The 12,728-nt window shown below is 62.3% G+C and overlaps 2 protein-coding genes across 3 annotated transcripts in view; one reads left to right on the top strand and one right to left on the bottom strand.

Moving 5' to 3' along the window:
- The window catches only part of LOC122168723 (myoferlin-like), an 18,842-nt gene extending 11,929 nt beyond the window's left edge, over window positions 1-6,913 (top strand). The window contains exons 28-45 of the mRNA XM_042834277.1: window positions 379-540; window positions 618-801; window positions 1,226-1,235; window positions 1,464-1,566; window positions 2,056-2,181; window positions 2,265-2,420; window positions 2,494-2,585; window positions 3,695-3,865; window positions 4,620-4,768; window positions 4,853-4,992; window positions 5,389-5,477; window positions 5,556-5,651; window positions 5,745-5,886; window positions 5,971-6,070; window positions 6,140-6,333; window positions 6,436-6,545; window positions 6,619-6,766; window positions 6,851-6,913. Of these exons, the coding sequence (XP_042690211.1) occupies window positions 379-540; window positions 618-801; window positions 1,226-1,235; window positions 1,464-1,566; window positions 2,056-2,181; window positions 2,265-2,420; window positions 2,494-2,585; window positions 3,695-3,865; window positions 4,620-4,768; window positions 4,853-4,992; window positions 5,389-5,477; window positions 5,556-5,651; window positions 5,745-5,886; window positions 5,971-6,070; window positions 6,140-6,333; window positions 6,436-6,545; window positions 6,619-6,766; window positions 6,851-6,913 (2,235 nt within the window). The remainder of the gene's footprint in view (window positions 1-378; window positions 541-617; window positions 802-1,225; window positions 1,236-1,463; window positions 1,567-2,055; window positions 2,182-2,264; window positions 2,421-2,493; window positions 2,586-3,694; window positions 3,866-4,619; window positions 4,769-4,852; window positions 4,993-5,388; window positions 5,478-5,555; window positions 5,652-5,744; window positions 5,887-5,970; window positions 6,071-6,139; window positions 6,334-6,435; window positions 6,546-6,618; window positions 6,767-6,850) is intronic.
- A 140-nt stretch (window positions 6,914-7,053) lies between these two features.
- Window positions 7,054-12,113, bottom strand: LMAN2L (lectin, mannose binding 2 like). Of its 2 annotated transcripts, XM_042834278.1 has the most exons (7): window positions 11,930-12,113; window positions 11,680-11,762; window positions 10,600-10,632; window positions 10,049-10,210; window positions 9,859-9,973; window positions 8,530-8,649; window positions 7,054-8,381 (listed from the first exon to the last, which is right to left on the bottom strand). In XM_042834278.1, the coding sequence occupies exons 1-7, from the start codon at window positions 12,096-12,098 to the stop codon at window positions 8,239-8,241; spliced, it is 825 nt and encodes a 274-aa protein (XP_042690212.1). In that variant the 5' UTR covers window positions 12,099-12,113; the 3' UTR covers window positions 7,054-8,238. The 2 variants fall into 2 exon arrangements, with proteins under 2 accessions (XP_042690212.1, XP_042690213.1); XM_042834279.1 differs by lacking the exon at window positions 10,600-10,632.
- Between the last annotated feature and the right edge of the window lie 615 nt (window positions 12,114-12,728).

Raw genomic sequence — 12,728 nt, 5'->3', positions numbered from 1 at the left:
GGGATGGGATGGGATGGGATGGGATGGGATGGGATGGGATGGGATGGGATGGGATGGGATAGGACAAGGTATGATGGGATAGGACAAGATGGGGACAGGGAGGCTGGGGACAAGGATGTGGACAAAGACAGGACAGCAATGAGGACAGGAATGGGAACAGGGACAGCAATGGAGATGGGTTGGGGATTGGGTTGGGCACAGGAATGGGGCAGAGATGGAGAATGGGATGAAGATGGGAAGGGGACAAGGGTGGGGATGGAGACCAGGAGGCAACAAAGACAGCAATGAAGAAGATGGAAATGGGGATGAAAAGGACAGGGATGCAGGAAAGGATGGAGATGGGTGAGGGACAGGGCTGAACGGATGTGGGCCCTGCAGGTGCTGGCGTGGGGGCTGCGGGGGCTCCGTGGCCGCTGCCTGCTGCCCGTGCGCGCCCCCAGCCTGGAGGTGCAGTGTGGGGGGCACGTCCTGCGCATCCCCCCCATCACCGACCTCGCCACCAACCCCAATTTCCCCATCAACGCCTTCCTGCTGACGCTGGTGAGCACACGGGGACGGGGAGCAGAGCCCACCCGTGGGTGCTGGCAGCCCGGGGTGACGGCGTGGCTTGGTCCCAGCACCTACCAGTGGAGGAGGAGTACGTGCCCCCGATCCGGCTGCGGGTTTTGGACACGCAGGGCTTTGGGTTCCGGCCCCACGTGGGCCAGGCGTGCGTGCAGGACCTGGCGAGGTTCCGCCGTGAGCCCGATGGAGAGGAGCAGCTGCCCCAACCTCGTGTCCCTGTGTCGGGTTCCAACCCCGGTACAACCCTGTCCCACCCCCCCCGCCCCCGGCCCCTTCCATGCCCTCTCCCTGGGACCCTCTACTGCATCCCCGTCCCTTCCCCATCCCTCAGATATCCCTGTTCCATCTCTATCCCTACCACCATCCCGTTCCTATTCCTACCCCATCCCTGTCCGCCCCTTTTCTGTCCCTCTTATCCTCCTACCCCCTCCCTGCCCTGTCCCTGACTCCAGTTCCTCCTTGCCCCATCCCTGTCCCATCCCTGTCCCATCCCATCCATCCCTTTCCCATCCCTGCTTCATCCCTTTCTCATCCCTTTCTCATCCCTGTCCCATCCATGCCCCCTCCCTGTCCCACCTCTTCCCCCCTGCTGTCCCATCCCCGTCCTTCTGCAGGACACTCACTTTGTGTCCCCCCCCCACACAGCTGCTGCCTGGGGCAGGATTGCTCAGGTGAGCCCCCCTGTGTGCCCAAAACCTGTCCCCACCCCCAACAGCCCAGGCTGTGCCGCGGGGTCCCCCCGCCTCCTGTTCCCAAATGTCCCCCCCACTCCCAACAGATGCTGCCCAAGGTGGCCGCTGAGAAGGGGACTGCAGACAAGGTGGGCAAAGGGACTGGGGGCCACCAGGGGCCACCAGAGGCATCCTGCCTCACCCTGCTGCCCACCAGGACACGGAGAGGGAGGAGGAGGATGAGGAAGAAGGCGACTGGTGGAGCAAATTTTACATGGCCATGGGAGACACGGCAAAGAGCCACCGGAGGACACACAGGGACAGCCTGAAGGTGAGGGGAACAGCGTGACATGGGGCAGGGGATGGGGATGGGGTAGGAAGGACAGAGGTGGGGATGGGGGTGGGAATAGGGTGGGACTGGGACGGGGCTGGGGTGGTGGTAAGAACAAAGATGGGGATGGAGGCGGGGATGGTTGGTGATAAGGATACGGGGATAAAGAGGGGAACATGGTCAGGGATGGAAACTGGGGGAGAAACAGGATGGGGATGAGGGTTAGGGATGGAAAGTGATGAAGAAGTGGTAGAGATGAGGATGGGGCAGAGATAAGAACTGCGGTGAATACAGGATGAGGACAAGGACGGGGACAAGGCTGGGGACGGGGGGTGAAGACGAGACGAGGACAAGGACAGGAATGGGACAGGAATGAAGATGACTGGGGACAGGGACAGTGATGGGATGGGAACAGCCACGAAGAAGGGGACTGGAAGAGGAGAAACAGCACAGCAGGGATGGGGACAAGGCAGCCCCGCTGTGCCGCAGGTGTACGGCTGCGAGCTGGAGGCGGTGCCCAAATTCGAGGGGCTGCAGGATTTCTGCCAGACCTTCCCCCTCTACCAGCCGGGGGGGCAGCAGGGGGACGACCCCGTGCCTGTGGGCGAGTTCAAGGTGAGACCCCCGTGCCCACAGGGACCCCAGACCCAGGATGGGGGGAACTGGGGGTGCACGGCCATGCTGTCCCCCTCTCCCAGGGGCTGTTCTGTCTCTACCCCCTACCCGAGGACCCCGGGGTGCCCCCGCCGCCCCGCCGCTTCCAGGAGCTGCCCCCCAGCCAACCCCAGCAGTGCCTGGTGCGCGTCTACATCGTCCGTGCCTTCGACCTGTCCCCCCGTGACCGCAATGGGATGGTAAGGCCACCGCCGCGTCCCCCACCCCGTGTGTCACCATCCGTCACCCTGACGGCCCCCTCCCTGCTGCCAGTGTGACCCCTACGTTCGTGTCTCGCTGGGAGCAAAGACACTGGGCAAGCGTGACCACTATGTGCCCAACACCGTGGAGCCAGTTTTTGGCAGGTAGGGCCACCGTGGGTGGCTTGGTGGCACTGCCACTCCTGGCTGGCACAGAGCAGAGGTGCCCAGGAGGGCTGTAGGGGCTCTATGCTGGGGGATCCCCACCCCCCATGCCACCACATCCCTAATTTGCCTTCAGGTCTCTGTGCCAGCAGTTCTCTGTTAGTGTGCCCCCATTCCTCGTGCTGGAGGGTCCCCGCAGCACCACATCCCCCTCCTTCACGCCAGCAGGTCCCCATGCCACCAGCTCCCCATTCCCCATGCAGGTGTGCCCCTGTAACACCGCATCATCATGGCAGCAGGTCCCCATTCCTCATGACAGCAGGTCCCCATGCCAGCGTGATCCCATTCCCTATGCCACTAAGTCCCCATGCCACCAGCTCCCCATTCCTCGTGACAGCAGGTCCCATAAAACCAAGCCCCCATGCTACCAGGATCCCATTCCCCATGTCACCAAGTCCCCATTCTCCACACCAGCAGGTCCCCATGCCATCAAGTTCCCATTCCTCTTGCCAGTAGGTCCCATAACACCAAGTCCCTTTGCCACTGAGTTCCCACTCCCCATTGCCACCAAGTCTCCGTGCCACCAGCTCCCCAGTCTCCATGATAGCAGGTCCCGTAACACAAAGTCCCCATGGCACCAGGATCCCATTCCCTCGGCCACCAGCTCCCCATTCCTCACGACAAAAGGGCTCATAGCCAAGTTCCCATGCCACCGAGACCCCATTCCCCATGGCAGTTGGCCCCCTAAAACCAAGTCCCCATGGCACCACACCGGCTCCTCGTTCCCCATAATAGTAGCTCCAACAAAAATGAGTCCCTGTGCCACCGAGCTCCCATCCCCCACGCCACCAAGTCCCCATTCCTCATGATAGCAGGTCTCATAACACCAAGTCCCAATGCCACCAAGGTCCCCATGCCACCAGCTCCCCCTTCCCCATGGCAGTAGGTCCCATAACGCCCATTCCTCACACCACCAGCTCCCTATGCCCCCCAGTCCCCACGCCAGCACATCCCACACCTGTCAGCCCCTGCCCCGGTGCCAGCAGGTCCCCATGCCCACCGGTGCTCGTCCCCACGTGGGCTCACCTCGGGGCTGACCCCACTGCCAGGATGTTCGAGGTGATGGGCACCGTCCCGTTGGAGAAGGACCTGAGGGTCTCACTGCTGGACCACGACCTGCTGCCACCCGACCAGGAGATTGGAAGCACCACCATCGACCTGGAGAACCGGCTGCTGTCCCGATTCCGTGCCCACTGTGGGCTGCCCCGTCTGTACCGCATGTGGGTGACCCCCAGAATGGGGAGGGGGCTCTGGGATTGGGGGTAGGGATGTGGGGAGGGGGTGGGTATGGAGGGATGAGGGCAAGGGAGGTGAGGAGGGCACAGCGGCATGGGGACAAGGAGGGTATGAGGGGTACAGGGGTATGGGGACAAAGAGATGGGACACAGACATGGGGATGGAACGGAGGCATGGGGACAAGGGGATGGGGGGCATCGGGGGACAGGGGGGCAGGGAGGTGGGCACAAAGGTGTGGGGACAAGATGGGGAGGGCACAGGGACATGGGGACACGGAGTTGAAGAGGGCATAGGGATGAAGGAAGGTGGGGAAAAAGAGTTGTGGAGGGCACAGGGGATGAAGTGGGTACATGGGATAGTGACAGGACTGGGAACAGGAATCGGGGACAGAGTGGGCAGGGATTTGGGGACGATGGGGTGGGATGGGACAGCAGCAGGGATGGAGATTGGTTGGGACCAAGGGGATGGGCAGAGGGAACTGGGAACAGGGAGGTGGGACAGGGTTGGCATAGGGGGCATGGGGAGCTGGGAACGAGGGGATGGGCATGGGGAGCTGGGGATGGGGTGTGGGACGGGGTTGGCACAGAGGACACGGGGAGCTGGGAAGGGCACATGGGGACGGGCATGGGGAGCTGGGGATGACACAAAGGGGAAGACGAGGGGATTGGGTGGGCACGGGGCTACGGGGTGGGCGTGAAGGGATGAACACCACAGCCCTCAGCCCCACACTGCCCACAGCGATGGCCCTGGGCGCTGGCGGGACCAGCTGAGCCCCAGCCGGGCACTGGAGCACCTGGCTCACACCCGGGGGCTGCAGGCACCCGAATTCAGCGCCGATGGAACCGCCGTCATCTTTGGGGGCTCCACCTTCCTGCTGAGCCATTTTGGTGGGTTGGGGTCTGGGGGGGGGGGGGGGGGGGGGGGGTGAGGGGGTCCCTCTGGTGGTCCATCCAGAGGGTTTGGCATTGCAGAGAGTGGACCCCCCACATATCGTCACCCCGGGGCGCCCCGGGAGCGCCTGGCCCTGAATGTGCTGCATGCATGGAACCTCGTCCCCGAGCATCTGGAGACCAGGACGCTGTACAACAGCACCCAGCCTGGGCTGGAGCAGGTGGGGATGGGGTGGTGGGGGCAAAGAAATGTCAGGGGGTGATGGGAAAAGAGGAGTGGGGGGGGTAGGGGAAGCTGGAGAGGTGCTGGGCCTGGGGGTGGTGGGGACAAAGCTGAGGGTGGTGGAAACCTCGGGCATGGAGGGAATGCAGTGGGGTGAGAGGGAGGGATGCTGGTTTGGAGGCAATGGGGACCCTGGGGTGACAGGGACAGCCCAGCAGGGAGGGATGCTGGTTTGGGGACAATTGGGACACCATACCATAAAGCGATGCCTGGAGATGATGGGTGGTGGGTTAGGGGGGGGTCCTAACACAGTGGGCACAAGGTGGGATGCTGGGGGTGGGTGACGGGGAGCTCACAAGGGGACAAGCGGCAGCACATCCACCCCACGGCACAGGGCAAGGTGCAGATGTGGGTGGACATCTTCCCCGCCAGCCTCGGCCCCCCTGGACCCCCCGTGGACATCACTCCCCGCAAACCCCAGAGGTGAGAGCTCTCCACGGGACAGGAATGTCCCCGGGGGGAGGCGGGGGGTGGGTGGGTGACACAACCCCCCCTCCCCAGCTATGAGCTGCGCTGTGTGGTGTGGAACACCCGCGACGTGGAGCCAGGGGACATCAGCGCAGCAGGGCAGAGGATGAGCGATATCTACGTCACCGGGTGAGCGCGGGGCCAGCGCTGCGTCCCAAAGGCCGTGGGGACAAGGTGGGGGGGCCGTGAGGACAGCTGTTCCTCCCTCCCCACGGCGTGCAGCTGGCTGGATGGGCTGGAGGAGCAGAAGCAGAGGACGGACGTGCATTACCGGGCGCTGCAGGGCGACGGCAGCTTCCACTGGCGCTTCGTCTTCCCCTTCCAGTACCTGGCAGCCGAGCAGCGCTGCGTGCTGCCCCGCAAGGTGCCGTGCCCCGTGGTGAGGGGGGGAGAAACGAGGTTTTGGGAGCCGGGAGTGACCCCCTTCTCCTCCCCTCACACCGTGCAGGAGCACTTCTGGAGCCTGGATGAGACGGTGCTGAAGGTGCCCCCGAAGCTCATCCTCCAAGTGTGGGACAACGACAAGTTTTCAGCCGATGATTTTTTGGGTGAGGGTCCCTCTGCCCACCCGAGGAGGGGCACAGAGGGACACCCAGGGCTGACGCTTCTCCCTGCAGGTATCCTGGAGCTGGAGCTCACCCGGCTGCCCCGTCCAGCCCAGCGGCCGCAGGACTGCACCCTAAAGCCACGTCTGAGCCCCTGGCCCTGGGGGAAGGCTCGGGGACCCCCCCGTTTCTCTCTGTTCCGACAGAAGCTGGCGCGGGGTTGGTGGCCCTGCGTGGTGCACGAGGGTGGCACGCAGCGCATGGCGGTACGGCGGGGAAGGGGAGGGCAGTGGGATTTGGGGGGGGGGGGGGGAGGAAGGGCAGGGAAACTCATCCCGCCCCATATCCACCCGCTGCTCCTCCTGTAGGGCAAGCTGGAGCTGAGCCTGGAGCTGCTCGACGAGAAAGAAGCAGAAGAGAGACCGGCGGGGAAAGGCCGGGAGGAGCCCAACGCGTACCCACCCCTGCAGCCCCCCGTGTGAGCCTCGCAGATCCCGAAGGGCGCAGAGGGGGAGGCAGGGGTTGGGGTGACGCGGCTCCTCGTCCACCAGGCGCCCCGACTCGTCCTTCCTGTGGCTGCTGGCCCCGCTGCGCGCCCTGCGCTACGCCGTCTGGCGGCGGCACCGCTGCCGCATCACCGCGACCGCGGCGCTGCTGCTGCTGCTCCTTCTGCTCCTCAACTTCATCTACTCTGCCCCGGTGAGCGCAAAGGGCCCCCCAAACCCCCTCCTGCTGCTCACGGAGCCCTGCTGAGCCCCCCTCCCCCCGTTCCTCCCCCCTCAGGGTTACTTGGCCATGAAGCTGGTGAGCCCGCTGCGCCTCTTCGGTGCTGGGAGCAAACACTGAGCATCCACAGCATCGGAGGACGGAGCACCGAGGGGGCGCAGCCCCGTCCCCTCCTTAATAAAATCAGAACTGAGACGGGCGAGGCAGAGCAGTTCTGCGAGCAAAGCGCCAGGAGGAGCTCAGCACAAGGAGCGCAGCGGTGCCACACACACACCGACATTTATTCCAAGACACGTTACAGCTGGGAAGAGGTGCACACGTTTCACTCCTGGCTCTCAGGCAAAACAGAGGCAAAACATCACAGAGCAGCCCCCCTTCCAGGCCCCACAGCGGCTCTTCGGGCACTTTAACAAGCTTCCATCCACCCCAGTACAAGCATCCTGCCCACAAGGCACCGTTCCCCGCACGCTGGGACCCATCCTGGGTCAAAAACAGCTCCCAGCCCTGCCTGCAGCACCCATGAGCAGAGTGCTGCCACCTGGACGTGCTCAGAGCTCAGGGACGCACCGACCTGCCGTCCCTGTGGGCACCCCGTGCCATCACCCCCCAAATCCACGAGAGCAGCTGCAGGAGCCCAGTGCAGCCCCCGGGGCGACGCTGCTTCTTCCCATGAGAGAAACACAGCGAGGAGTCACTGACAGAAGCAGTCACTGAGGTAGGAATAAACCAGGACTCCCTGGAAGGCAGCGAGGGCTGCGGCTCTGAGAGGCCCCCGTGGTTCAGCTGCTGCTGCTGGGAGCAACGAGCCGGCAAAGCAACGACATGCAGGCGGTGTTGGAGGTGTGTGGAGGCACAGAATGCCAGAGAGGGACAGAGCCGAGCCCCAGGGCAGCAGCAAACAGGGACTGAGAAGGGAGAATGCGGTGTTGAACCCTTCCTGGAGCGGGGAAGCAGTCAGCGTGTCCTCAGAACACCCAGCACCGGGGGTTAATGGATGGAGGGGCTGCACAGAGGTTTGAGGGGCGAAGAAAAAGCAGGAGGGTCTCTAAAGAAGGTCTGAGGTGGGTGATGGGAGCAGCCTGAGCAGGAGAACAGCTTGGCAAAGCCCTCCTGGAAACGAAACCGCTGCAAAGGGGTTGTGGCAGGAACCCGGCGAGGAAAGCAGGGCTGGGACTTCACAGCCAAAGCGGTGACCGCCGCGGATGCGCGATGGCAGAGCCAGCCCAGCGCCGCCACCGCGCTGCGAGCCACCTCCAGCAGCTCCCAGAGCCCAGCTCCAGCTCCCAGCAGGCCTGCAGGGGACAGCAGCTTCATCCCCAGCACAACGCGGGTCCCCTCTGGCACCGGGGGAGTCCAGGAGCCCAGTGACAAACAGCAGCCGTCCCCACCGTGGTTCCTGGGGACACCGGGGGCGCTGCCACGAGGCAGCCTGTCACACTGCAGCTTCAGTAGAAATGCTTCCGGCTCTGCTCCTGCCACTTGTTGTACACGATGACTCCGATTACGATGGCGAAGACGACGGCCACGAGGGAGAAGAAGACAATTAAGAAGAGAGCCAGGCCGCTCATGGGCTCCAGCGGTGCCTCCACTGCAGGGGAGAGGAACAGCCGTGAGGCCTCGGTTGCTGCGCAGCAGCTCATCGCCATCCTCCCAACCAAAGCGGCACGATTCCTAACAGAGCTCAGCTGCTTCCCTGCTGAGACGCCACAATTCCTGCTCCTCCACCCCCCACTTACTTCCTGGCAGCTTGAGGTTGTCCACCACAGGCAGGTAAACCTCCTTGTCCCGCCGCTCCTCCTCCGGCGTCCGCTCCACCGTCAGCTGGTACAGCTTCAGAGAGATGATGTCGTGGTTGTCTGCGAGCAGAGCAGATGAACCCTGAGGTGTCACCCAGCAAAACGGCCCCAGCCAGGGATGCCAATGCCACTGGTGGCACCGTGGGACGTCGTCGCTCAGCCAACGGCCCCGGGATGCCAGCTGTCCCCTCCCAGCAGAACTCACCTCCTCAGGGCTCTGAGCTCTTCCAAAACCTCCAACGGGAACCTTTAAGCTACTTAAACCGACAAACAACAGCCCGGACCGAGCCACGGTCTGACTCAAAAGCATTCACGCTCCCCCATTGCAAAAGCAGAGTGTTAGAATCAGCCTCACATGACCCTATTTCCTCTGCTTGTGACCGGGGTGTTATTAGTGGGACAACGCGAGTGCTCCAGGCCAGCCTGCCAGCTCCCAGGGCATTAGGCAGAGATCTGAGGAAGAAAAGGAACTTTTGTTGGAGCCAACACCGGGCCCAGACACCAGCCAGTGTGCTTTCATAGGGCGTAACTCAAAATCAGGCTTAAAACCTGCCCGGCGAGACAGAGCTGGGTAACTCCAGGCCTCACAGCACCCCAAGCAGCACTGCAAGAGAAGGGGTGAGCAGAGAAAGGCAAAGGGCTTCAGCTCCTGCAAAGCACCGCTTCCATCAGCCCACACTGCACCCTTCCCCAGCACCACTGCCCTGCAGTTAGGAAATGCAAAGAGCAGACTCCAGCTGCTCTGACAGCACAGCCAGCACCTCTGTTCTCACAGCGTTTTAAGAGCAGTGTTTTAACCCCCAGCAGCAGGACAGCAGCGACCTCAGCGCTGCCCTCAGGCTCTGCCCATCACAGATGAGGTTTTCGGCTCTCGCTCTGTTCTGCTCCTCCTGAGGCACACAGCTTGGGGACCAACCCTCCTGACAGCTTGGAGACCAACCCTCCTGACAGCTTGGAGACCAACCCTCCTCACAGCTTGGGGACCAACCCTCCCGAGCAGCTGCTGTTTGGCAGGAGGTGCTGGCTGAGCTCTGCCCATTCACTGCCCGGACATCACCGCCAGCCTCATCTGATGGCAGATGGAGCTCAAAGCTGCCTATGGAGCTGCACAGCACACCCAGACCGGGATCCGAGCTTCCCAAGATGAAAAACAAAGTTCCCTCAAGCAGGAGGAGATCCTCAGGCGCTCTGGAAGCCCCTCCACGCCTCAGCTGCACCTCCAGACACCCAAAGCTGCACAAGAGCTGCTCAGGGCCCACGCAGCAGTACCTGAGAGGTCTCCGGTGACAGAGGAGGTCCCAAAGTAGTACCCACGGGGCAGGCGCACGCCAGGCACGTCGATGCAGTCCCTCCACTCCTGCTTACCATCAATATCTATCAGCACCTGCAAACAAAGAGGTTCTGGTAGCACCAGGCCCAGCACGGCTGCCCGAAAGCCCCCCAGCAAGCAGCAACTCACCGTCAGCCTCCTCTTGACGTAGCGGATGACCAGGAAGGTGTCGTGGTTGAGGTTGCGCACCATGGCTGTGCAGCCCCCCAGCTCCGTGGGTCTGCCATCCCTGTCGTGGTCGTAGGTGAGGGAGCCGTTGTTCACCATGGCGGAGATGTAGGGGAAAACACGCTGCGGGGACAAGGGCCAAACTCAGCTCCCAGCTCTGCCCCGGCATCGCGGCGCGACCGCGGGGTCTGGAAATGCTGAATTTCGGGTGGTCCCAGCTGGAAGCAGGAGCTGGGATCACTGCGGGTCCTTTCCCCACTCGGGGTATTCTGTGATTCTGTGGCTTCCTACTGACCCCAGGTTCCTTCACCCCAGCTACGCTTCCCCAAAAGCTCCATCCCTGGTCATCCCCTCGCCTTGGCTACCACACGTGTAGGACAGAAGAGGAAGTTCTCATGCTTGCTCCCTGCTCACACAGGGGTGCCTGCAGCTCCATTGAGGGAATTCCCTTACCGAGAGGACAAAGTATCACCAAGCAGCTCGGAAATGGGGATGTCAGCAAGAGCAAGTACCTGATTTCCTGGGCTGTACCTCCTCTTCTGAGCCTGCGAGTCCAGTATCGCAAAGCAAGAAAGAGCACAGAAGCAAAATGGTCACAGACCAGAGTTTAGCAACTCTAAATTGCAACCTGGGAATCTTCTGTGTGCAGCTCAGCGAGGGCAAAAGGCAGAGGGGGGGGTTCAGCTGCTGGGGCTCTCAGGCAGGATGCAGCTGGCGGGCTGGAGAAGCACAGCCACAGCCCTGCACATCCGTGGGACCAACACGGCACCGATCCCTGCACGGTGCCAGGAGCACCACAGCCTTCGGTCAGAGCACACCAAGGCACGGCTATGAGCACAAAGTCCACCCAGGGCCAGAGCAGGCTGCTAGCAACGTTTGCACGTTGTTTATTCAGCAGCTGCAAGGTCAGGGCGCATCGCAGCGGTGCCCCCTGCATCCTCTGGGGGCTGCAGAGAGGAACCAGGGCAGCCCTGGGGGTACGGGGAGAGCACTGAGGTTGTGGGGGTAAAACAGTGCCTGTTCACCAGGAGAAGCCGCAGTTACCAAAAGGCGAATCGTTTCACAAGTGACAACAAAGCAGCACCAGGATGGGGGAGGTCAGGTTTTAACCGCCTCACGACCCCAACCAACACCAACAGAGCCCCAGGCAAAAAGCAGACACAGCAGGCAGAGCAGCAGAGCGCAGGCACGCTGTGCCCCTCCAAAAGCAGCCCCAGCACGCAGCCAGCTGGGGGGGCTGCCGGGCTGCTGCTCTGCTCGAGCTCCATGAAGTCCACGTTTGCTTCCTGCTTGCCTGCAGCCTTCCAAAAGCTCAGCAGCTCACCACGCAGCGGTGGTGACCCATTTGTTTTCTTCTACCCTGCTTTTTCTGGGTGAAGGTGACAACAAATCTGCTCACAGACTGCCTCACTACAAAGAAACCGACCACGCGGGGAGGAGAAGGAGGCAAGGCAAGCTGAGTAATGCCTGCTGGCAGCCAGCCGGCCTCCAATTTCAGATCCAAAAAGCTCACACCTCGCTGGCTGCAAGTTGAGCTCGGTGCTGAGCTGCCCACACTGCAGCCAGCAGGGCACACATCAACCCCAGCTCACCTCCTGCTGCTTCTCCTCGTTGGGGTAGGTGTCCACAAACACCCCCAGGCCCAGGAAGTTATCCTTGCTTCCAAAGACGGGCCCTGGGGGGAAAGGACAGACAGTAAGAAGGATAGAAAAGAGACAGAGGCCCCACAGTTCCTCCGAGGGATCCAAAGGAGTGCACAGAGCCTCTCAGGCCACCGCGTGCCCCAAAGAGGTGAACCAACAGCCCTCCCTGCAGGCACAGCCTTCCTCCAGCAGGGTTTACCTTGCTGCATGCGGTCCTTGGTGTACCAGATGGCAAAGCCGTCACCGTTCAGGTTCTTCTTGCCTTGCCCGTGGATTTTAAAGTGCACCTGCATCTCCCAGTCACGGAGGTAACACGGCTGGGAGGAGGAACAACCCCTCAATCCCAAAATCTCTCCTTTGCAACCCATTTCTCCACCCCCAGCCCAAGCTCACACACCTCAAGCCTCCCCAGCACACCCCACACTCCTCAACACCACTCAAGACACCATTTTTTCCCCTAAAACCTCACATCCCAGTGGCACCCCCACCCCAACTTTCCAGCTCCAAACCCATTTGCATGACCTCCCACCCATCCCAGATCCCTGCGCTCCAAAACCTCTCCCTCTGAATCTATTTCTCTACCCCCTCCCCTTAAGTGCAGGCACCCCACATCCCTGACCCCTCCCCTACATTCCCCCCCCCCATCTGAATCCATTTCTCCAGTCCCATTTTATTGTCCCCCACATCCCCCTCCACTCTAAAATCTCTCCATCTGAACCCCCTTCCCCTCCTCCTGCCCTCTCCTATCAAATGCAGCTGCCCCGCAACCCTGACCCCCTCCCACTCTGAAGTCACAGAATGGCCAGGGCTGGAAGGGACCTCGAGGATCGCGGAGCTCCAACCCCCTGCCGCACGCAGGGCCACCAACCTCCACATTCACCAGCAGCCCAGGCTGCCCAGGGCCCCATCCAACCTGGCCTCCAACCCCTCCAGGGATGGACGGGGCATCGCAGCCTCTCTGGCAGCTGTTCAGCCCCTCCCCGCTCTCACAGCACACA

This window comes from Centrocercus urophasianus, unplaced genomic scaffold, assembly GCF_019232065.1.
Source record: "Centrocercus urophasianus isolate 14NV4802_14NV808 unplaced genomic scaffold, USGS_Curo_1.0 seq_443, whole genome shotgun sequence".
Classification (NCBI taxonomy): Eukaryota; Metazoa; Chordata; class Aves; order Galliformes; family Phasianidae; genus Centrocercus; species Centrocercus urophasianus.
Note: the sequence above shows the minus strand (reverse complement) of the source record. Positions and strands in the feature narration are given on the sequence as shown.